This window comes from Protopterus annectens, chromosome 14.part0 (assembly GCF_019279795.1).
Source record: "Protopterus annectens isolate FY-2018-M chromosome 14.part0, PAN1.0, whole genome shotgun sequence".
Classification (NCBI taxonomy): domain Eukaryota; kingdom Metazoa; phylum Chordata; order Ceratodontiformes; family Protopteridae; genus Protopterus; species Protopterus annectens.
In genome coordinates, this window is record NC_056748.1 from 36,044,904 (window position 1) to 36,071,083 (window position 26,180).

At 40.7% G+C, this 26,180-nt stretch overlaps 1 protein-coding gene across 3 annotated transcripts in view; it reads right to left on the reverse strand.

Moving 5' to 3' along the window:
• Positions 1-688: 688 nt before the first annotated feature.
• The window catches only part of LOC122788852 (protein FAM227B-like), a 717,156-nt gene continuing 691,664 nt past the window's right edge, over positions 689-26,180 (reverse strand). For all 3 annotated transcript variants that reach the window (XM_044055748.1, XM_044055747.1, XM_044055749.1), the window contains exon 6: positions 689-848. In XM_044055748.1, the coding sequence (XP_043911683.1) occupies positions 768-848 (81 nt within the window). In that variant the 3' untranslated portion in view covers positions 689-767. The remainder of the gene's footprint in view (positions 849-26,180) is intronic.

The window sequence follows — 26,180 nt, forward strand, 5'->3', positions numbered from 1 at the left end:
TTACATATGTAAGTCAGAGTAGCCTCAAGAAGTTTACACAGTACTGGTATTTCTGTAGTTTCACATGACTGCAGGTATAATCACTGGTCTATAGCGCTTTAGGGTTGGAAGATTTATCTTTTTGCTGTAGTGAAGCCATCTGTTTTTATCTTAGTGTAACATAACAATTTTAAAGTGTTGTGAAATCACTTCTCACAATTATTTGTATGACTTCAAAATTTATTATCTTTTCAGACACTCTGGTGCCATTGGATCAAGGCTGACTGGAGCTGGCTGGGGAGGATGCACTGTGTCAATGGTACCTACTGAGAAGTTAGAAAGCTTCATTGTAAATGTGCGGGACAGTTTTTTTAGAGTTGATGAACGAAGATCAAACATGGAAAGCTACAGTCTGTTTGCCACTAAACCTGGAGGAGGAGCTTCAGTATTTGTTGAGGTGTAAGGAATGATGAAAATTAAGACATCTAGCTAAAGTGCACAGGAATTGCCAGCTTTTTCTGTACTGTAACAATATAGTTCATGTTCTTCTGTATATGACTATCAGAATGTTTGTGCATTGTTTTATTCTAGACATGAGAATCAGACATATTTTGTGGTTAATTAATATTCTCTGTTGATTTAAACAGAACTTTATCTCTCTCTCTCTCTCTCTCTCTCTCTATATATATATATATATATAAAAAGAAAATGAAAAACAAGAAAATTTAATAAAAACTGGAAAAAATTCTGCAAGTAAGTATATTTTCACAGCTTTGGAGTTTTTTTTCTTAAATAGCTGAATCTTCCTCTTTATCTGTAGCATCCACGTCTTCTACTTCAGGAAGGTATTTGGGCATAATGTTGTATTCCTAATGGAAATATAACACAGAATTAGTATTGCTTTCATTGAAATTATTAAATTGCACAAAATTAACAGGAGGTTGACAAATGGCAGTGGTCACTGAACAGTCTGCGGCAATGTTTGTCTTTCATGTGAAAAACAATAAAAATGTCAACTTAGATCGAAAGTGTTACTCCATCACTTAAGTTTTTTTTCAGGTTAAGAAAGGACTGGTAGTACAAGACAGTGCCATTAGATGCTAAAGCGGATACACATGCTACTGTGGAATTTTGTCACATTTGTCTCAGACCTCTCTCACTCTGGTAAAGCTGTTCTGTTTTTTAGAGGTAGGAATGTGCTCATGAAATAAGATAACATTCCATGGAGGAAACAAAAGTAGAAAATGTCTATGTTCTGTATCATTTGCAACTGCTAACATCCTTGCTGCTATTTGTTGCAAGCTACCCGTTCATACATTTTTCTACAGCATGGGCATCAACATTTTTTGACCAGTTCTTTCCTATGTAGCTTATTATCTCAAATGTACAGTCACCATTTTTATCCAAGTGACAACAAGGATGGTACCTTTTTTATTTTTGTTTCTCTGTGACCCCCTCCACATCTGACCATCAGCTGATACTCCTCCTCAAGCTGTGATTCCCTGAAGCCAGCTGTTCATCCGCAGCTAAGCCACTTGCATTGCTGAATAGGAGATCTTGGCATCACAATGCATTATAATGTTGCCAAGAAGATTTTTTTGTCTTAGCCCTAATCCCGCCCACAACTGCAGCATCCCATGTGCATCTCCAGTCTGTTGTGGTGAGTGCTGTACCCCTCCACTCGATCTTCACTGACCAAGAGGAGCACCACCAACCTAAGAAGCCTCCCTGTCAGGATATGCAAGCCTGAGAAATGCCACTCTTTGTCTATCCTCCCAGTCAGGCTTCAGGAGCTAGTGCTGCTAGTCAAACCAAGGTCTCCTTGGCTGTAGTCAGCACTCCATCCATCTGTACCTTGGGGCTGGCAACAAGGATGATACCTTCAAAGTCTCTCCAGAGAACCTTTACATAAGAGTGGTTCAACAAAAGAACCTGGCAACTATAGACACATTAGTCTCACTAGCCTTTTCTGTTAAGAAATGTATTGGAGACCTCACTAGTATGGACATTGAATAACTATTAGCCCTGAACCCTCATCAGTTTGTCTTAGACAAAGTCAGGTCATGCCTCCTTAACCTTGTTAAATTTTTTGAAAAGTTCACTGCACATACAGCATATCAGGACATAGTCAAGGACTTTGCCATTAATCCTAATACAGGTATTATTGACAAAGTGGTAAATGTGAATTCAAGATCATATGAGGTGGATAGCTAACTGGTTGTTTGACAGAACCCAAATAGTTACAGTCACAAATACCACTTCTGAAAAAAAGAATCGTAATGGTGTACCACAGAGCTCAGTATTAACCTTTATCTTGTTTGGCATCTTGTTCTCATAACTTCGGTCTAACACCCTTGGCCAATGGTTATCTTAGTTTGTGGAATAAAATGTGAATTGGTTGTTGTCATTCATTCCTACACTACTCACTCATATGTGCTCCAACATGGGTTAATCTATGCTTACAATTGGTGCAAAGACAACTTCTCAAACTAAATGTGAAAAAAAGTAGTATAGTTCATTTTGATAAACAAAACATTATATCATACTATACAGGTGACCCACCTTTCAAGTCATACACTTTCTAAAGGGATATACACTCTTGTTGATAATTCTTTATTTTCTAACCATTGTGTCACCATATGGTTTAGAAATCCTTCTCTCTGATTCAACCAATTTCTAAAGGCATCTGCTGTAGATCCAGAGAAGTCTTATATCCTCCTTTACTAATTTCTTGTCAGGCCCATTATTGAATATATTGGCATGTAGTCAATGAAACATCACTCAACTGTCAATACCTCAGACATTCTTAACTAAGAGGATCACTGGCCTCAAGACCCTCATTTACCTGGATAGACTAGTAACCCTATCCCTGTAAGTGGTCTCTTATAGAAACAGTGACAGCGGTCTGTGTGTGAAGTTTTCAGCTCTGAAAGACCTGACCCTTCTTGATCTCCTATTCTCGTGCAGAAAAAAAATATTCCCTCAAACACACAGTTAAAGGTCTTAAACCTGCACTAATTAAAACATATTGGCGTACTAGATTTTTATCCCATTCTATCTCCACTTCTTCATCAAACTTCCACTACATGTAAAGCAGAATCGCATCCTTGCCACCTTCATGGCCAACCTAGGAACCTGAATGTGCAGCCTCAAATTCTCCCACTATCCTGTTGATCCCCTTGAGGCTGTAGGGAACTTTTAAATATGGCTTATTAGCTAGGTTTGTAATGGTCTGCAGGCAACTGCTTAACATTTACTGGTGAACTGCTCTGGAAGTTAGCAGGGAGGATTAAGGTTCTGAATTGTTAATGAGTTGCTTCCTGTATTCAGTGGTACAAGGTTTGATTCTTTCCATCTCCAGCTGTTTACACTGTGAATTTGAGTAAGTCACTTAACCAGACAGTGCTCCCAGGTCACCCCTGAAAAGGAAACGGACGTTATTTTGCTGTCAAAAATGTCACTTAATGCATCATAAATTGCAGATATTGCTGGTTCACCTCCTTGCCACAAAATTACCTCTTTATTAATAGAAAGTTTTGTTGTTATCAGGATGTGTGGTGTAAAAAAATTGAATAAACATTTTTGAATTGTCTTTTAAAACCAACTATCTAGTTTCTTTCTGCAGCATCCACTTACCTCCACCGTACATTTTTAGGCGGTTATCTTCTGTCATTAGTTAGTGATGCTTTTTTAAGCTTCCTGTTAATATCTGTGCCTTTAACAGCATTGTAGGCAAATGTTTTAACTCTGTCTCACTTTTCACTCAGTATTACATTTCTGATTTTTTCTAGGCAGACAGTTTTGTTGAACTCTTGAATTTAGCATATTTCATTATTAAGAAAGATGGCTGTGGAATGTTTAATCAATTTCCTTATCTTAAATTAACAACATTCTAATTAGTGTGCATTTTTTATGTACGTCATTTCCTTTACAGACTTCAGTGTCTGGCTTGAGATATGCTGCAAGCACTTATGAAATTCTCTTAAACTTCACACTACTCTTACCTTACTTTAACAAGAAAGCTGTCACTAATGTACTTGGTTATTTTAGTAAAGACTCTTGTTTCCAATCCATCATTACACTCTAATTATAAAAAATCCAGAGTTTTACCCAGGTCTAAGTTTTACCTTTCAGGTGCACTTTTTCATAATTTTATTAACTTTTCAAGGCTGACCTAGTAGCACTGTCTGGTTAACTGACTTGCTCAGAATCACACACAGTAGGTAAATGGAGACTGTAGGAATCAAACTCTAGACTATAGGATGAAGCTTTTCTGTAAATTGTCGTTCATTTCAACAATCAAAAGCATCACTTATCATTTTTTTCACAAGTCATTGTCTGGTTTAGTTTCATCACTCTTTTAGTAGTCATTGCATTTCTGCATCAAAGCAGGTAAGATCTGTGGATACTTTGTAGTGACTGCTTTTGTATTATAAAACTTCTGCCTATGATTAAGCTTACTCACTTTCTTCCCTTGTAAAATAAAAAAAAAATATGGCCAAAACATTTGCCAAGCACTGCAGCCACTCTTATTTGTTCATAGGTGTATACTGGGCTAACGAGCACTAGGGCCTTTATAAGCTTAGCTGTGCAACCCAAACATGTCCCACAAATTATAGGTTTTAGACATTTATATAGGGGGTAATTGTTTGTTATGACATGATTTACTGACTGACTGTGTGCATCAGAAATATAGACAACAGAGCATGGGCAAAGTTGTTATTTGCCATCCAGTGGTCTAAGTTTTACTTAAATAGGGTTAGAAAGGGACTTTGTTTCACATGAAAGGGGAGCCTATTCCAGAGAACACATCTCTCGCTCTCTCTCTCTCTCTCTCTCTCTCTCCAACATGTCCCGTTTAAGTTGCAAACAACATTTGGGTCTTTAGATCTAGTAGTTCTAATACAGTTTATTTTGTGAATGTGCAAAAGGTTCATCAGAGTGTAGTCCAGGGTTGCTTTGTGTTCCAGGCATAGACTGTCTGTCAGTAGTCTGTGGGAGACAGAGTACAGAGACAGTGATTTGATGATCTGCGTAGGATGATGTGTTTATGTCCTGCATTCTTTTTGTAAGGAACTTTTGTGGACATTCCAGTTGTTGCATGTGTCTGGTCAAGTACATACCAAAGGAAGCATTATACTCGATAGGTCCAGTGAGGCCTGAGTATAGTGGTACGATGACTTCCCTGGACCTAGATGCCAATCCTTACCTATAAGTTCACATCATAAAAGGATTTCCTTACTATCTTGGAAACGTATTAGTTGAAGACCAGGTTACAGTCTACAAGTGTTCCTAGATCCCTGACTAGTGAGTCAACTCTTAGGGGTGCTTTACGATGACAGTTTCCTGGGGGTGGCTGACGTGTGGAAAGGTACTTTAATACATTTCTTGGAACTGAGTTTTAATCTGTGGCTTTGGCACCAGTCATTTGTCTGTGTTAGACTCTGTTATAAGATGAATGCATCTGGGGGGATTCTGACTGCTTCCAGTTTGCAATCATTTTATTTATTATTTATTATTTATTTCAGTTTGATTACCGGGGAGGTCGACCGGGCTTGGGGGCCCATTTTCAGTGGAGGCTCGGGAAGAAAAGCTCCAACAGGAAACAACAGTTTAATTACATGAAAATTCAAAGACAGTTTGCATTACAAATCATCTGCAGACTTGATCAGCCAGAGGCCCTTGACTTCAGAGAAGTAGATGCCAAAGAGGAACGAGTCCAGCACAGAGCCCTGAGGGACTGCAGTGGTGATTGGATTCTTTCTGGAGGTTGTCTCACCAGTTCTAACTTCCTGGGTCCTGTCTATGAGCCAACTGTCTATCCAGGCTATTATATAGGAGTTTATGCCCAATTCTGTAAGTTTGTTGACAACACCCATGTGAAGTATTGTATCAAAGGCCTTAGCCAGCTCAAGGGTAGGTGGTATGCACCATTTTATACTCATCCATTGTCTTAGTGGGCTTCTCAATGACCTTCTTTTGACAAAGCCAAACCAGGATGATTTAGTATCTGAATGTCTCTTATGTCTTTGTTGATCATTTCCATAATTCTTTTCATGGCTTTGCATATAACACTAGTCTGCAATAATTCTGTAGTTTCTAGAATCTGTTAATGGTCTGCACTTATAAAGATTGAGGACTGTTGCAGTCCTCAATTCTGGTGGCAAGAAGCCTATTTTGAGACTATATTTAAATAGTAACTCCAGTGGCCCTGATGGGTCATATTTTAGACTATTCAGGAGGCACCTTCTTTGGTACCTTCCTGTGCAATTCTTCAGTTATTAGCTTCTCATGATGTACTTTTACCACTTTGGCTGATAGTGACTGTGACCCCCTCGCTACATAAATTTACCATTCAATTTTACACACAAAGCCTGTGCTTCCAGCAAGTATTTAACTTCCACCTAGATTAATCTTGTTTTATGCCAAGCTTAGATTTTACAATCTTCCAGGTGTTCTATTGTCCTCATTCCTAGTTCTGAATAACTGTTTCTCCATTATGAGGAAATTCCATTTGCTGCAAAGATCATTATGCTATTCTGCCATCATACAGTCCCAAGTTCTACCATGTTATAATGCTAAATAGTCAACTGAAAGTCATAATTGTAGTTCATGTACACTTGTAAAGTATAGATATTATTAAGCATCAGGATTGTCACTATCTGTTTTTTTTGGACTGTCCAGGAGTCAGAATGTTTGTTCAGTAGTCTGGAAAGCACTGTACAAACTCTGGTTTAATAGCACAAATAGAATGTCAAGAGTTTGTGAAAACACCACCCTGGTCTGACTTTTTTTTTAAAGAAAATCCTGAATAAAGCAATGCGGTTAAGTCCAAATATCCAAAAAGCTGTGGAAGTGGCCGGAATGGGCAGGGAAAGGGGAGGGGCAGGACTAGATGCAGTAGAAGGGGTGTGGCTTCAATCCAGTTTTTGTCACAATGAAAGCTGTCAAATCTAAGAGGCATAGCTGTAGATGTTAACACTAAGAAGCTTTATATCACGTACACCAGTTTCAGCAATAATCATGGATACCTATATAAGTGGCATCTCCTTTCCTTAATATACTACATAGATTATTTACATATGTTTAATACATACTGTTATATACAGTGCAATGAAAATGTATTTGCTCCCTTCCTGATTTCTTATTTTTTTGCATGTTTGTCACACTTAAATGTTTCAGATCATCAAACAAATGTAAATATTAGACAAAGATAACCGAAGTAAACACAAAATGCAGTTTTTAAGTGATGATTTTATTTATTAAGGAAACAAACTATCCAAACCTACATGTCCTTATGTGAAAAAGTAATTGCCCCCTAAACCTAATAACTGGTTGTGCCACCCTTAGCAGCAACAATTGCAATCAAGAGTTTGCGATAACTGGCAATTAGTCTTTCACATCGCCGTTTTGAAATTTTGGCCCACTCTTTGCAGAATTGTTTTAATCCAGCCATATTGGAGGGTTTCCAAGCATGAACTGCCTTTTTAAGTCATGCCACAACATCTAATTGGATTCAAGTCCAGACTTTGACTAGGCCAGTCCAAAATCTTTATTTTGTTTTTTTTTTTAAGCCATTTAGAGGTGGACTTGCTGGTGTGTTTTGGATCATTGTCTTGCTGCAGAACCCAAGTGCGCTTCAGCTTGAGGACACGAACTGATGGCTGGACTTTCTCCTTTAGGATTTTTTGGTAGAGAGCAGAATTTATAGGTTCATAGGTTCCTAGATTAGCACTAAGCTAACTGCCCTTGCGAGCCATTTTAAGCCTAGCCAATTATCCTTTGTGAGACTCAAGCCCTGCACCATGTGTTTGTAAGGCAAACACCTTAACCATTAGGCCACCCTCCCAACCCAAATGGTTCCATTAATCACAGCAAGTCATCCAGATCCAGAAGTAGCAAAGCAGCCCCAGACCATCACACTACCACTTCTAGTTTGACTGTTGGCATGGTGTTCTTTTTCTGAAATGCTGCGTTACTTTTACGCCAGATGTAATGGGACGCACACCTCCCAAAAATTTCAACCTTTGTTTTGTCAGTCCGCAGAATATTTTCCCAAAAGTCTTGGGGATCATCAAGATATTTTTTTGGCAAATGTGAGATGAGCCTTTATGTTCTTTTTGGTCAGGAGTGGTTTTTGCCTTGGAACTCTGCCATGTATGCCATTTTTGCCCAGTCTCTTTCTTATGGTTGAGTCATGAACACAGACCTTAACGGAGGCAAGTGAGGCTTGCAGTTCTTTAGATTTTCTGGGTTCTCTTGTGACCTCTTGGATGAGTCATCACTGCGCTCTTGGGGTGATTTTTGTAGGCCGGCCACTCCTAGGAAGGTTCACCACTGTTCCATGTTTTCTCCATTTGTGGATAATGGCTCTCACCGTGGTTTGCTGGAGTCCCAAAGCTTTAGAAATGGCTTTGTAATCTTTTCCAGACTGATAGATGTTAATTACTTTGTTTCTCATCTGTTCCTGAATTTCTTTAGATTGAGGCATGATGTCTTCCTTTTTGGGATCTTTTGGCCTACTTCATTTTGTCTGACAGGTTCTATTTAAGTGATCTCTTGATTCAACAGGTCTGGCAGTAATCAGGCCTGGGTGTGGCTAGTGAAATTGAACTCAGCTTTCCCAAAAATGTGATTAACCACAGTTACTTCATGATTTAACAAGGGAGGCAATTACTTTTTCACATAGGGCCATGTAGGTTTGGATAGTTTTTTTCCTTAATAAATAAAATCATCACTTAAAAACTGCATTTTGTGTTTACTTGGGTTATCTTTGTCTAATATTTGTCTAATATTTGAATTTGTTTGATGATATGAAACATGTAAGTGTGACAAACATGCAAAAATACGAAATCAAGAAGGGGGCAAATACTTTTTCATGTGTGTATATGTATGTATATATATATATATATATATATATATATACACACACACACACACACACACACACACACACACTCACACACACACACACACACACACACACACACACACACACACACACACACACACACACACACACACACACACACACCAGGTGTTTTATTAGTGAAGCAAAAGGAATTCCACTTGATATGAGAAAATCCATCCTTTACTTCCATCAAAGGGTAAGGATTCTAAGAGAAATTTAACTCTGCCTTTAGTATTAGAGTTTCATAATGTACTTTTAACACTTTGCTTGTTGGTGGCTGTGAAGCTCTACCTACATACGTTTGCCATTCCAGTCTATTCTTCCAGCAGATCCAAGAAAAATGTCTGCACAGTTGGCATTTATACATTGTATACAATCACTATAATAAACTAGATTTCGATTCAGCCTTCCAAACCTAGAATATTTATTCATATAGATTGATTAGAATTCTTCCTTTGAGCAGCTTAAAGATTTGTTGAAATACTGCTAATAATCAGGATCAGTCACTAAAGGCTTTCCTTGTTGAGCTTATCACCCATCAAGACATTTTCACTATTGAGAAGATGGTGATGATTTCTCTGGCACTGGTACAACTGATGTATTGATTTGGATGCCAAGAAATTAAAATACATGACAGTTATACCTAGCCCTCCCTATTTTTTCTGTGCACTTGCATATCTAGTCTTTGAAACAGACATTATGTTGGATGCACTGTAAAACCAGTTGTACTGTTTCTTACAGTCCCATACAACAGTTTTATTGTGAAATGCTGAAAATCCAGCTTTATACGTATTATTTCCATTTTATGAAAAATTGATGTTTTGATGCCCCATCTCTCTAAAGCTTCTGTTTGAATTCCTTTTCCTCTATCAACTCAATATTTTTACCTTCAGGTACTTGTAAGGAAAATGAGTTAACATTTAACTTTATACCTACCCATTTACAGTCGTGCTGGAGAAAGACCAACGGATTGCAATGGTGTATACTTTAGAAATGACAAATAGCAGTCCAAAGACTCCTGAATTTCACATTTTCTGATGAGGTTTTAAACTGTCTGGACCATTTGTTCCATGTGCCCATTGCTTTGAGGAAGCATATGGCTCAAAGCAATGTATTGGGACCTCCAGGGATTCAGAAAGTTATAAAATTCTTGGCTAACAAATGGAGGATTATCTGATATTACTTAATAAGGAATTCTATGCCTCACAAGATTTCAACACTGCAACAACATCTTGACCTGTAGTTTTATGCAACTGCACAACTTCTGGAAATTTCAAGTAGTAATTTACATGCAAGAGACAATCTGCATGCTTGTACTGAAACGAGTCATCACTCATGTTCAGTCAAGGTAAACATGGACTATATGCAAGTTATTTCTCCATCATAATGCCTTCTTCTTACCCATCATGTTCTGTATTCTAAATTGCTTTTGCACGTTTCTAGTGTGCCACTCAAAACCAGTTACAAAGCAATCAAAACAAATTACCTAAGATCTTCTTGATCATGTCCACATGAGACCAGGGTAAGGAGGGTGGGTATTTTAAGAAGGCGGATAGTAATCATTATGGTAAGCACATAACATTTGTATCTGAAATTATCTGGTCCATCGTTGTCAAACCAGTAGAAAGTGTCCTACGTTCTTCCTCCTGGATAGCATCATGAAAACCTATCTCAGAGGACTCTGGCCCCAAAGGAAGGCTAAGACCTATGGATCACATCCACTTGAAAGTGGCTTTTGAAATTAGTCAGAGGAGCCCATGTTGCAACTGCAAAAATGTCATCTATAGAGGCATTTAAAAAAAATGCATGAGAGGTAGCCACTCCTCTAGATAAACACACAGTACAAGTAATAGCTAGAGTCTTGGGTATTTTTTGTAAGAAAATTTAATGCAGTCCAAAAGTACTCTGAACAAGTGACCTTGGGCACTCTGGGATCCAATTTATTCAAGCAAAATAGGCATATAACTAAGAATGTTGTTACATAGATTTAATTCTGTCTGTATAAAATCTCAGCTGTCTATATACATCCATCCAGTCTTGGAGATACTCATCTCTGCATGAATGACTGAAAAAGAGCAAAGACATTGATTTTAATTTTTTTTCTGTCGCTACATTTGACATGATAGAAGAGTTCATTCTTAGGGGCACTCTATCCTTATTAAGTAAAGTGAGGAGGCAATGCAAAATTCTTCTTGCTGAAGTAATGGCTGCAAGGTAAAGATAAATTCTTAAAGATGAGTACATAAGTTCAAGTTCATCTCAGGATGCAGGTTTGAAAGAAGGTAAAATCCACTTTTCCAGCATAAAATATAAATCCCAACAGGAAACAGATATTTCAAAAAGAGGGCTTATTTAGAATATACCCCTAAGAAAAAGTTTTCAAACCTTTAGAGGAGATAAAGAACTGTGAAGTTCATGATGGAAATAGGAAATGTTAGCATGATGAAGTCCAATGCATAGTACCTGAGGACTGTGTCAAAAATTGTAGACTTAACCTAGATGAATTTTATCTGTTTGCTCTTATATACTTTCCTTGTATTGGGTCTGTGGTTAGAACTGAGGAAAAGGATAACACTAGAAGGGTATGCAGGGTCCCTGGCCATAACTGGAAGTGGAATAACCATGTGGTTAGTCAAAGAGAGTGAAGGCCCAAATGAGGATTACCAGACAAGTGAGTCAAGAGGGTCTCAGTCAGAGGCTCCTCCAAAATATGAGACCAAAGCAGAGAGAGAAACATGTTTGTAGAGGTTAGAATGGGGCTATAAAAATTATTGTAGACTTGCTCTAACTAGTTTTTTGAATTAATTTCAGGATAAGAAAAAATGAATTGGGAAGCATAAAGAAACCCTGGAGGCTGCTATCTATGGACATTAGCATCCCTGCTCCCCCTTACAGGGGCAATTAGGGAGTAGAAGTTGTTGCATTTGGTGTTGGGTGTGGATGCAAATAGGTCACAGTAAGGCTTCCCTGGTGATAGAAGAGACTCCATACTATTTGCAAACTAATGGACCACTTTAGATCACCAACCAGCAAATAAGGTTTTCCACTAGGAACTTGAATTCTCCAGGAATGTGAGTGGGTATCAGAAAGCAACTGGTTGACATGAATGTAGTGTCATTGTTTCTCAACACAGGAGGAAGTAGTGAGTGCCACCCTGCTTGTATACCACATCCATGTTGTCAGTGTGGAAGGGAGTGTCAAAAGGTCTAAAGAGTGAGGAGAACCACCCTTCTCTACAGATTAATGTGAATCTCCAGTGCATAAGAGTCTTGTTCTTAAGTCTTTATTCATGTCCAAAATGTCAACACTCTGAATGAGATTTGAGGCCATCAGCCATTGCTTAAAGGTTCTGGTTGTATTTCTTGAAATTTGAAACATATTGAGCTACAGCTTTAAATGATGTAACTTAAGAATTTTTTTGGTTTTTGACAAATGTCTTATGCACTCAACCCCCAGAGTGCTGAAATGGCAAAATAAGCCTGTTTGAACCTTGATGCTCAAAATTCTCTTCTGTGCCTTGGACTGAGTTAATCATTCACAGTTATTCTCCATTGTTGTTTTCTGTGGCTTGTGTGGTGGCACATTTGTTTGGGAACCTTTCGGGGATACTGTGATTGCTCTCTTATTAGGTGCATTGCCTACCATTCTAAGACTTTGTTTGTTTAAGCATAGTGTAAACGAAAAATGTCAGTGTTTCCCTTCTTATTGATCTGATTCTTTTGGGAAATAGAATGAGTAAATGCAACTAAAACAACAGAGAGAAAAGAAAACCAACTAGATGCACAAAGCATCTACTTTAGGTAGAATTTTGAGTTACTAACTGCTTTTTTTGTAAATTGCCAATACTCAACAGTCCAGATGCTACTTAGTGAGCCATACTAGACGCTGGAAACTGCTCCAGATGCTTAGTGAGCTACACTAGACAATAGAACTTGCATCAGTATGTGTGTCCCTTCTGAGTCACCTGATCTTACCCCCTCCCCACAGTGGCCAAAACAGAGGAGACATATACTATCAAAGTGAAGTGTTGTGCTTTTCCTGTATTTATATACAAGACAGTTGGAGTAAAATAGCTACCCATTATTCACTAGCCTCCCCAGTCATTCTTTTCTAATCTGATTTTCATTACAATCTTCTTAATCTTCCTGGCTACTTCCCCCTTCCTTGATCTCACTCTTGATCCCCTTGCTAATGCAGACTGCCAACCCTTCCCCTTTCTTAAGTTCATAGGTGTTTACTAGGCTAACAACTGCAAGGGCCTTTTTAAGCCTAGCCATGCATCCCAAATCTCTGACAAGTTTTGATATCAATGATAAGTGTAAGCATGAGCCTGGGAGATGAACCATTTACAGGTTACCTGTGTACATTAGCAACATAGGTGCCAAACCAGGGATGAATTTCCGTTTTCCCATCCAGTTGACTAAGTTGCACTTGAATTGGGTCAGGGAGGAACTCTGCTTCAAATGGATTGGGAGCCTGTTCCATAGATGAGGTAGTCTGTGAGATATATACCTGTCTTTCTAGCAGGTACTATTTATATTATAGGCAAGGTTTAAGTGTTACTTTTAAGGTTTAACTCAAGGTAATTCTGGTGCTGTTTGTTTTGTGGATATGCAGGAGGTTCATCAGAGTGGGGTCTGACAATGCCATGTATGCCAGGCATAGATTTCCCCTCAAAAGCCTGTAGGAGACAGAATACAGGGATAGGGCCTTGAGGTGGTCTGTATAGGACATTTTACTTGCGTCCTGTATTCTTACCAGCTCTAACCTTTCTGCACATCTTGCATCCAGAAACTGGTTTTCCCTAGCCTCTTTTCTTGCTAGACCAACTTTCTGTAATTCTTCCTATATCTACTTTCACCTCGCTTATGACTGTCTGCATCTCCCCTGTGTTGCACACCAGACTCCTGGCATTACACATCACTGCCCTCATTTAACTATTTGTCTATCCTTATACATCTGCTCCTCACTTTCTTCCTTTAATCTTGTCAACCCTATCTCCCTTTTTCCAGTCCCTGCTTCATTCTGCCCCTTCTCGTTTTCAACTTCAGTTTAAAGATAGAATCACCTGGATTGACTTCAACAATTGGCTAAGCTTCTGGTGCCATTCTAAAGGGATCCAGTATTTGTCTGCCTGGGATGACATGGTCGACAGACCACGATGCTTTGCCACAGATGGCCTGCACTTGTCACCCCTGGGATTCCAGATACTGGCTAAGGTTCTTGCCACCCCTGTAGTGCCTTTTTTAGGCAAGGTTCAAATGACAAATTCACCACCGTAACAGGAACAGGCAAGCAAAAACTGAGGATGATACTACTCAATGCTAGAAGTCTAAATCTCAAAATGCACTTACTCGAGGCACTCCTTAAAATGGAGAACATTGACATCTGTGCAGTGACTGAGACCTGGTTCAAGGCTCCAGAGAGCACCCCTGCACTACCAGGCTATAACTCATACCACACTTTTCAGCCATGTAACCAGTACTGGAACACCAAAGGCGGAGGTGTGTCCATATTCATTAAGGATATCCACGCCTCCAGGCTAGTTGCTCAGCATAATGCAGCCGAGGTTATCCAAGTGCAACTAACTCTGGGCAAAACTGCAATCCAAATTGTAGCTTGCTACAGATCACGCACCATGCCCCAGGATTCCCACTCCTCTTTTCTTTGTACTGAAAAATATTAGGGTTCAACAAAACACCCTAATTATGGGCGATTTCAACTACCCCACCATTAACTGGGAAAACTATTCATGTACCAACTCCTTTGCTCAACGCTTTCTGGAATTCATAAACTCCAATGCCCTGGATCAGCTTATCCACACCTCCACCAGGGGCAACAGTATCCTAGATCTAGTCATTACCAACATGAGTGATCGGTGTTCCACACCTGAAGTCAATGCCTCATTGGTCCGATCCGACCATAAGCAAATTACCCTAGATATCCACATCCTGCCCCCACCCCCCATTAAGGAAACCATGATAAAATATTTCTCCAAAGCCAACTTCATGCTTCTTGACTTCATGATATCCATGCAGATGGACAATACAGTTATGACTACTGAATCCTACACAATTGCACTTTATAAGCACTTATATGAGTGCATGGATCGTGCTATCCCAAACAGAACCAAGATGCTATCCTCCAAAAAAAGGAAGCCAATCTGGTGGTCCCCTGCCGTAAACAAACTGTACAACAGAAGGAAGAAACTGTTGCAAAAGAGAGTAAAATCCCATGAGTGGAGGAGCTCCCTGGTCAGCCTCAGTAAGAAGCTGCGATCCCTGATAAAATCCTTCAAAGCTAGTTACGAAAACAAAATTGCCACTGATTCTAAAGACAACTTCAAAGCATTTTATAGCTATGTCGAGAATCTCAATGGCAACACTCAGATCTGCTCTGAGTTAAAGCACAATGGCACTAAATATACAGACCCAACTGATATTGCCAACATCCTGGCAGATAGGTTCAGTGCTAACTTTACCCCCCTCTCACCCCATAAAGAGCCCATCTCTATACCGGAAGGATGCAAAGTTCCTGTAATCACAGCTGCACAGGTAAAAAACACACTCTCCAAAGCCAAGAGCACAACATCCATGGGACCAGACAACATACCAGGCTGCATTCTACATGAACTACAGAATGAACTGGCAGCCCACCTAAGTACCATTTTCAATCATAGCCTCACCTCAGACTTTGTGCCTGCTGAATGGCGCACAGCGAAGCTTATCCCACTCCACAAGGGGGGAGCCAACATGGACCCCGTGAACTACCTCCCCATTAGCCCAACGAGCCTGGTCTGCAAGGCCATGGAACGTATTATCATGAAACTTATAAACAAAGACATTGGTAATCTCCAAACTCTGGACCCCACCAAGTTCGGGTTTGTAAAAGGCAGATCATGTCTCCTAAACCTGATAGACTTCTTTGAAGCAATCACCAAAGCCGTTGACAAGGATAAGGTGGTTCACACAGCCTATTTAGATCTTGCCAAGGCTTTCGACACCATCCCCCACTCTGGAATTATAGATAAACTCACTAAACTAGGTATAAATCCCTATGTCACAAGATGGGTGGCCAACTGGCTCACTGACAGAACCCACACTGTGAAAGTAGCAGACTCGAAATCCGACTTCAGACCAGTGACAAGTAGAGTACCACAGGGTTCAGTCCTGGGTCCTCTCCTGTTTGGTATCTACTTCTCTGAAGTACAGGCTAACACAGAAGGTCTTTGGTTAATGAAGTTCGCAGATGACTGCAAACTAGGAGCCATAATCAAAACTCCTAACAATGTGGACATCCTACAAAAGGGCTTCACTGAGACAGATACCTGTTGTCAAAGTAATGGCCTCAAGCTCAATGCCAAAAAGTGCACTGTCATCCCCTTTGGTAAAAACTCTGTACCCATGAACTACAACATAGGCGGTAGTATACTTAACACCGAAAGTGTGATAAGAGACCTTGGGACACAGGTGGACTGTAGTCTCTCCTTTGATAATCACATCACCACAGTAGTCAAGAAATCCTTCTACATGGGACACCTCATCACAAAAGGTTTCTCATCCAGAAAAAAAGAGGTCATTGTTCCCCTCTACTCATCACTCATTAGACCCATTATAGAGTACAATGCCCCTTTTGGTATGTACCTCACAAGACATCTACAACAACTGGAAAGACCGCAGAAATACCTCACAAAGAGGATTACCAGCCTCAAACAGATGCCCTACGCAGACCGTCTCAAAAAACTCCAGCTTTACTCCGTCGCATATCACCTACTCAGAGGTGATCTTTGCCTAACATACAAAGCTATGACAAACCCAGAGCTGTTGGACATGCTCCACTTAAAGAAATCCCAATTCCTCAGAGCTGCACGCTCTAGGGACCTAAACCTTGTCACCACAATAAACAGAACATGCCGGAGGGATAGATTCCTGTCCCAGAGACTTCCTATACTCTGGAATAAACTACCTATCTATATCAAACAAAGCTCCTCATTAGCACGCTTCAAGAAAAATCTTGATGATTGGATGGGAAATAGGAAATTCACCCCGGGGATCACCTCTGGCTCTGCTCGACAGTGGCACAAGAAAATTATTTTCTTGGGTGGCAAAAGCCAGGGTACCTTTTTGGCTGGGCTTGTATAGGCCCCAGGGCCAATAGCCTAGTACCTACCTATGATTTAAGAAAGTTTATACTTTACAGACTAAGATGGACTCTGTCCCTGGCATACAGCTTATCTGTATGCCAGCATCTTCTCAATTTCACACCAGTCCATACTGCTGCTTTTATGTCTATTTACTCAGGCAGCAGAATACTCTCAGGTTCTCTCTCTTGACTGTGCTGGCTGCTAGCAGAGGTTGCAATTTGGAGGCACCACTTAAACTTCAGTATCCCCTTTATCTGTGACATATCATTCTAACTGTATCCTCCCAACATGTAATTTGTACCTACATGTAAGACAATTTGCAAGTACCCCTACCCTTTGAGACTGTCTTGATTACCTCCTCACTTGCTTTTGTTACTGTCATCACTGTTACTGTCTCTAATGTCAGTAGGTTTCTCCTCTCTGCTCTTTCTCCTTACCTATTGCCTTTAGGAGCTGAGCCTCCATTTAATTGTAGCACCACCACTTATTCCTTACTAATTCTTTTATTTGTACTTTACTTAGACTGTCAATACTGTTTTTTTTTCCCATCTCTCTAGGAAAACCATCTCACTTTTGCTGATCCCTAGGCTCTCTCTTCTATCTGTTTTGCCTGGCTTGCCCACCAGTCCTATGGTGCTTCTCCCTTATTTGCCCTCTGATATCTTCTTGCTTGTTTGCTGTGCTGTTGACTACTCATTCTGCTTCTCTACCTCCTTCTCTGCACATAGCAGCGATCTTCCCGTTATTCCATAAATATAAGTTATGTACTTTCCAGAATTTTATATTTAGTTGATTTGTATTCAGAAACTAGAAACTGATGGGCGGTCACTGAAAGTGACTGTTCAACAGCAGCAAAAAATCTGGTCAGCTTGAGCTCATCCTATGTCTCACAGCCAATTCTTCTGATTGAGCAAAGCCATAGTAATATGTATATTGAAAAAAGTGGTCTGATGACATGGACAGTTTAGCAGCCAATTGTCAGTCATAGGCCTCTGGTACTCCTCTATGTCCCTCCAGACATCTAAAGTACATAGGGTAACAGTGCTAGGCTAGCTGCCCATGCGGGCCATTTTAAGCCTAGCCAATTTCCCTTTTTGTGCTTGAATTAACTTATCCCATTTGGTGTTAGATTGGCATTACCCATCTCAATATCAATAATTATATATTATATCTATTGAGAAAAACTGATCATGCTATAGATAATCTGATAACTTATGCATTTATGTTGGTCTTTTCCATACACTGGAAACTGATGGACAGTGTCCTAAGAGACCTTGGAGGTGCTAAGACAATATACCTATAAGAGTAGATGTATCAAATGATGCCCTAGACATGGACAGAGTAGCCAAACTAAAGTGTTATGCATAATTATGTAAGGTAGACCATATCAATAGTACACAAATTTCATCCGATAGTAGATTTCACAGGAAATCCACTGAGGTAGCTCGAGCCCTGCTAAAATGTTCTTTTGGTTTGGTGGTCAGAGATTTATTGCTGGAAGATTAACAGAAAATGATAGCTGTAGCACATCCTCCGGAAAAAAGGTGCCCGAGTAATTTTGTTATCAAAATGGTTATACTTAAAGTTTGGGAGATTTGGATGAATAAGAGAGCCCCTGTGTTGCATTAACTGGTCTATCTTGCGAGGTAACATGATGATTGCCCCTGGCCAGGTGAAAGTGAAGGAGAACCAGTGCTACCTAGATCAAAGGAAGTCAACAACACAAGAGTTTGAGTTTGTTCTCCTTGATTTTGAGAAGGACTTTGGGAATCAGCGGAAAGAGAGAGAATACTTAAAGGAATTTCTTCCATGAGAAAAACATAAGTTCAGGCAAAGAGTGATTTGTAGAGTACCCCACTGAAAACCTATGTTTAATATCCATTCATGAGAGTCTGCCCAGGATCAGCTCAAGGAATCTGTGTTATACTCTGATGGGATGTACACTGCCTGGAGGACAAGACTGTACTAGATAGCAAAGTCCCAAAAAGTCATGACAAATCTGCAGAGGTGAATTTTTGCCCCCTTGCTTCCTTATCTACATCACCATGGTGTTGTATTTGTAGTTTCAGACAGGACTTGGGATCCAACGATGGCTCAAGGAATGAAATGTCAGAATGAAACCTTCATTTCCTTGACATTTATGTTGGTCTTACTGTCTCTGGTTGATCAAGTACCTTTGACTTTTGTATTCTTGGAACATGCTCCCCATACTAGGTCAAAGGCATCTGTGTAAGGTTCCTGGCAATGGAAAAGAATCAGAAAGGGCACTCTTGCATTGAGCAAAACCTGATCCATCATAAAAGTTCCTACTTTATGAAGAATAAGAGAGAAATTGGGAAGTTCTGATGGTGGTAGTGCTGAGTCCAAAATGACTTGAGATGCTACTGAATCTTCTGCATGTGGAGTCTGGCAAAGGTCTATTTTAGAACATCGAAAGTTTAATAGTTCGAATCACTAAAGGTCGTCCTTTATTGATTGAACTATTAAAACATCGAATGTTCATAAAAATAAATTCAAAAATAAAAAGGAAAACTAAAGGGTGTAGGCAGGGGGACAAGCCCCCCTGCACCCCCCCCCGCTACTTAAATATAACAACTCCGAGACTGCACTACATTGCAGTAAATGGAAATCTCCCCTTACAAAGATTTCTGTTTACACGTTTGATATTCTCAGCATTCGCTATTGTGTCAACAATATCAGATTCGATATTGTCAGCTTTCGACAATGTAATATAGACCCGTCTAGAAAAGGGTTTATTAAGAATTGTAGATGCCAAGTACCCCCAGACCATCAAAATATCTCTTTCTGTGGTCAAATACAAAAGAAGAGACAGAAGATACTTTCCCAGAAACTGGACTTTGGAGGAAGGAAAGCCATCACTGACATACTGAGCCTGCATCCAAGGGATACCAGGTGCTGAAATGGAATCAAAGTTTAAGGTGAATCCTAGATTGTGATATTCAGATAAGGGAAAATATGAATCCCCTGAAGTCTGCAAGAAGGAATGACAAGAGCAAGGCACTTTGTGAATACCTTAGAGGCTGTGGAAAGTCAAAAATGTAAATGTGAAGGCAAAATACTAAAGCACAAAATCTCAAGAATTTCCTGCAGTCTACATGAATGGAATATGCAGGTTAGCATCCTTTATATCCAGTGGCACCAAAAACACCTGAGGAAGGATAATTGGAAACAGGAATCAAAGGGTCAACATTTTGAATCTTGGAACCTGTAGAAAGAAGTTGGGAAAGGACAGATCTAAAATGGGTCTCCAATTGCCCTCCTCCTTCCAGGCAACAAGTAATAGTCTGGAATAAAAACCTTTTCCTTGTAGGTGAGAAGGAATGAACTCTATTGTTTCATGACAGAACAAATCCTGACAAACTGGGGGAACTAGGTGGACCTGGCTGGGTGGGAACTGAGGAATGTCTGAGTCAAATGGAAGAATAACCCAAGACATTCTGTAAATTTTTTAAATGATGAATAGGACCCAGGATTTTGTTATTATGGATTCCCAAACAGGACATAATAGGGATAGTTTCTTAGAAAGAGAAACAGGGGACAGACTGGGGGAGCAGAGGAGGATAGCCATAAGAAGGATGGCTTGTCAGGAAAGGGGAGCTTTATACTCCTTAACTTTCTGTTGAGATTTATCTTGGAATTTCATTTTAGAGGACTATTTCCCTCTGTGAATGTGTTTTTGATCTTTCCAAAAAGGTTCACCCTTTGATGGGTAGTTCCACTAAAACTTTGGAAAAATGAAAAGAAGGATTTGTTTGAAATCTTTATTTATTTATTACTTAGCATTTATCTATCGGGAAAGTTTATCTTAGCAGTACCCTTTTTCAGCAGAAGCCCAGACGATAAAAGCTCCATTATCCAGACATCATTTGCATTGTTTCAACATTTACAGGCATTTTTATTTATGAGCAAAAGTTCTATTATTCAGACATCCTTGACATCATTTACCTCATTTACAATTTCAGTTAAAAATAACAGTTACAGGGTTTTTATATCTTGCCTCTGTCCAATAAACATTTGAAAAGTTCTGCTGAAACAGGTTCAAAAAGGTGTTCTTTGTCCAGTGGGGAATCCAAGAGTTTGGACTTCTAATTTTCTGGTAAAGACCAAAACCTTTGTCAAGAGAGTGTCTTAAGTACACTTCCAAGATTGCTACACATTGGGTAACAGCTTAACTCTAGCTCTCCCAGCGTGAAAACAGAAACTCAACAAAGAATGCTATTCGACTTGTGTTTATGGGTAAATTTCAGTAATTGGCTAGTAAGTGTACTGTCTGGATGCCAGGAAGAAAGAAATACAGAGTACCTATGAAAAAATCAGCTACAAAAAGTGAGGAAGACACACTGACTGGGGAAAGTTCTGCAGCTGTTCAGCAAAAATCAATGCACCCTCCAGACGTGACTTACAGTAATCTACAGGAAGACATAAGACAACTGCACACTGACCTGGTTAAAATAAGTGAAACACTGATGGAGTATATCAGCACAAACAACAAAAGGCTGGAAAAATGGAAGAAGCTTTAAATGAGGTGATACAGCTGCAAAAATCAGAGGTTGAAATGAAGAAAAGGCTGGCTGAATATGAGACTACTCAGGAAGAGATGTTTCAAAAAATAATAGAATTAGAGGACAGAGCAAGTAGGGAAAACCTGAGATTTTCAGCAATACTGGAGAAACTGGAAGGAACTGACTGCATTAATTTTATGAAAGAACAAATAAGCAGTTGGACTGGTATTCCAAAGTAGGGGTTAGTTGAAAGGGCTATTAGAAAGCAACCTACACCTTTACTAGTAAAGATGCAGTCCTACCAGCAGGAGTTGATTCTAACAAAACTATGGCAGAAGGACAAAATACTAAAAGTGGGAGGCAGCAGGGTGTGCATGTGGAGAATGGTTACTCATTGTACACCAGGCAGAAGAGGAGTAAACTCATTCCACTATTCAGGGCATGTCGAGATACAGGTGTGAGAAATCAGACTGCTGTACCCAGCTCTCCCGGGAGGGCCAAAATAATTTTTTATAGGTTTATAGGTTCATAGGTTTATACTAGGCTATCTGCCCTAAGGCATTTATAAGCCTAGCCCAAAGTTTTGTGGCTTACGCCACCCCTTATGTTAAAAAATACTGTGCCCATTAGTTTGTTGTGCCTCTGTCCAGCAGTGACACAGAGATGATTCCCGGGGTAAACCTACGATCTCCCATCCACCGGTCGAGATTTCTCTTGAACAGAGCCAGCGAGGTGCTCTGCCTCACATGGACTGGGATTTTATTCCACAGCATAGGGAGTCTCTGGGTGACAAATCTATCCCTCCAGCATGTCCTATTTATATCTGTGCTAAGGTTTAAGTTGCTTGCTCTAGTGGATCTGGTAGATTTGGATTTTTTGAGGTGGAGCATGTCCATTAATTCCGGGTTGGACATGGCCTTGTATGTCAGGCACAGGTTACCTCTGAGCAGGCGATATGCGACTGAATAGAGCTGGAGTTTCTTCAGTCTGGCAGCATATGACAGATTTTGGAGTCCCTTTATCCTTTTGGTGAGGAACTTTTGGGGTCTCTCCAATTGCTGCAGGTGTCGGGTGAGATACATCCCGAATGGGGCATTGTACTCGATCATTGGTCTGATAAGTGAAGAGTACAGGGGAACAATGACCTCACTTGATCTGGATGTGAATCCCTTCATGATCAGGTGGGCAATGTAGAAGGTCTTTCTAACCACTTTAGCAATGTGAGTGTCAAAAGAAAGGCCACTGTCAACCTGGGTCCCCAGGTCCCTGATAACCTCTTCTGTGCTTAATGGATTGCCACCTATATGGTAGCTTGGGGTTACCTTGTTTTTCCCGAAGGGTATGACTATACATTTTTTGGCATTTAACTTCAGGCCATGGCTCTAGCACCAGCTATCAGTTTCCGTGAGACCCCTCTGAAGGATATCTGTGTCCGATGTACTTTCCACTATGGCGAGTTTGCAGTCATCTGCAAACTTTGTCAGCCATAGTCCTCCTATGTTTGCCTGTACTTCTGAGAAGTAGATGCCGAACAACAGGGGCCAAGGACTGAGCCCTGTGGGACACCACTTGTGACCGGCTTGGAGTCTGACATGGCGCCAGCAACTCTAACCCTGTGGGTTCTGTCCTTTAGCCAGTTTGCAACCCATCTTGTGACATATGGGTTTACATTTAAGCTGGTAAGTTTCTCTATAATACCCGAGTGGGGTATTGTGTCAAAAGCTTTTGCAAGGTCAAGGTAGGCTGTATGGACTGCCTTTCCCTCATCAATGGCCTTGGTGACTGTTTTGAAGAAGTCGACCAAGTTCAAAAGGCATGATCTGCCCTTGACAAAGCCAAACTGGGTCGGGTCCAATGTCTGCAAGTCCACTATGTTTTTGTTTATGAGTTCCATTATGATCCACTCCATAGCTTTGCAGACCAGGCTTGTTAAGCTTATGGGGCGGTAATTACCAGGGTCCGTAGAGGCACCACCTTTGTGGAGTGGGACCACAGTTGCCGTACGCCACTCCTTGGGCACGTATCCTGTGGTAAGGCTAAGATTAAACAGCTGCCTTATATGCGGGTTTAGTTCCTCGTTGAGTTCGTGTAGCACACAGCCGGGGACACCATCCGGTCCCATTGATGCTGTGTTTTTAGCTTTAGAGAGAGCAGCTTTCACTTGCGCATTTGAGATGTCTGGGAGGCTACACTCCATTGGGATAGTTATCTCTCCTTTTGGGGGGGAGAGGGGGGTGACGTTTGCACTGAACCTGTCTGCCAGTATGTTGGCAATGTCTGTGGGTTCAGTGATTTTTGTATCATTTTGGACTAATTCTGGGAGTTTCCACCCAGGTTTCTAACATAGCTGAAGAAGGCCTTATGATTGTCTTTTGAATCTATTGCAATTTTTCTCTCAAAGTTGGCCTTGGATGATTTTATGAGTGCTCGTATTTTTTTACTAATAATGATCAAGGGTGTCTTCTCTTTTATGGATTTTGCTCTATCATGTAACAGCTTTCTCCTCTTATTGTAAAGTTTGTTTATGGCTGTGGTCCACCAGACTGGACGTTTGCCCTTAGTGGAAAGAGTCTTGGTTTTATTAGGAATTGCCTGATCCATGCAGTCCTGGAGGTGTTCGTAGAAGGCATTTGTAAGGGCTTCCGCAGCTTGGGTTGTGGTTTCCACTGGCTCGGGGGCCTTGAAGGATACCACACCAGTCTTGAGTAGTGTGAAGTTTGCTTTAGAGAAGTTCTTCACTGTGGTCTTTTTTGTTTGGGGTGGGGGCGGGATGTGGATTTCCAGTGAGATAAGTTTGTGATCTGATCTCACCAATGAGGGATATACTTCCGGTGTGGAGCATTTTGTCCCCATGTTTGTGATGATGAGATCTAGTATATTTTCTCCTCTTGTGGGAACGGTGACTAGTTGTTCCATGGCATTTGAATTTATGAACTCCAGGAACCTTTGGGCTAGAAAGTTGGGGCTTGAGTAATGTTCCCAGTCTATATTCGGGTAGTTGAAGTCACCCAATATAATGGTGTTTGGAGATACATTTATACCCTCCAGTGTCTTCAGGAAGGCTGTGTGGGGTTCCTGAGATTGAGAGGGTGGCCTGTAGCATGCTACAAATTGTAGAGCAGTTTTGCCTATGGTTAATTGCACCTGGATGGTTTCCGATGCTTAGTGCGTTGCCACCAACCTGGAGGTGTGGGTATCCTTGATGAATATGGATACACCCCCTCCTTTTGTGGTGTGGTCTGGGTTTTGGGGCCGGAACGCATGATATGAGGTAAAACCTGATAGTGCCGGGGTGCTCTCAGGAGCCTTGAACCAGGTTTCAGTCACAGCACAGACATCGATGTTCTCCATACTGAGAAGGGCCTCGAGTGTGTGCATTTTGAGATGTAGACTTCTGGCATTGAGCAGCATTACCCTTAGTTTCTTCCCATTTTTGTTTTCTAGGGTGGTAGGTTTAGAATTTGAGCCTTGCCTAAAAAAGGCACTATGGGGTGGCAAGAGCCTTAGCCAATATCCGGAATCCCAGGGGTGACAGGTGCAAGCCGTCCCTTGCGAAGCAGCGTGGCTTGTCAAGCATGTCATCCCAGGCAGACAGACACTGGATCCCCTTTGAATGACACCAGAAATTAAGCCAGTTGTTAAAGCTGATCATCTTGTCTCTATGTTGTGGCATCATTCTTGATGAAGGAAGAATACTGCTCAGGGTCAGGGTCATACCTGCCTAGGCTACATAATCAGAGAGCTCCTCTATGTCTCTTTTCATGTAGTCCAGGGAGGTACATCTCAGGTCATTCACACCAGCATGGACAATGACTGTGTCATATTTGTACTTGCTGTGGAGTGACCCGAGTGCTTGTGTTATGTGGCGGATTCTAGCGCCCGATAGGCAGCTTACTGTGACCCTCTCCTTGTTCAGCCTGGTGAGTGGGACGTCAGTGTGTCTGACTATGGAGTCACCTATGACAAGTATGTTTGGTGTTGTATTTGGCCTTAAGGGCTGTGACTGCTTTGCGCACTGATTTTGTGGTTTATGTGTTGCCTGTGGTGTGTCATGAGGTGGCAGTTGCTTGGATGTCTGCTTTGGAGGCTTCTGCTGTTTAGGTAAATTTTTGCTCAGAGCCTCAGAGTATGACTTTGTGTGTTTATGTGTTTGATTCATTGTTGTGATAGCTTTATGTGAGACTGGTTTTGTGGTGTGTGTAGTTGCCTTCTCCTCCTGTCTGGTCTTGTCAGTCCTGAGTTGAGAGAGCTCAGCCTCCAGTTTGGCTAAATAGCTGCATCTCTCGCAAGTATTTGTGTTATGTGGGAGGAGGAGAGGGTTGTCAGTGTACATGAGGCAATTGTAACATTGCCTCAATATTCCCAAATTCACCAACTGGACAGGAGAGGATGCCAGCATCTGGCCCTTCGACATGCTAGAGAAATTTAGAAGTTAGGGGTGTAACTGAATAAGAAAGGACTTAGTAAGGAAGTGGGTACTCCTGGGGGGGGGGGTTGCTAGTGAGGGACTTTGTATAATACAGAAGTGCTAAACCTGAAAAGAAGATGCTTTTAAGACAAGTAAAAGCTTTTAGGAACAAGTGCTGCGCTTTTTAGTTAAGGGATATACTGTTTAGATTACTAG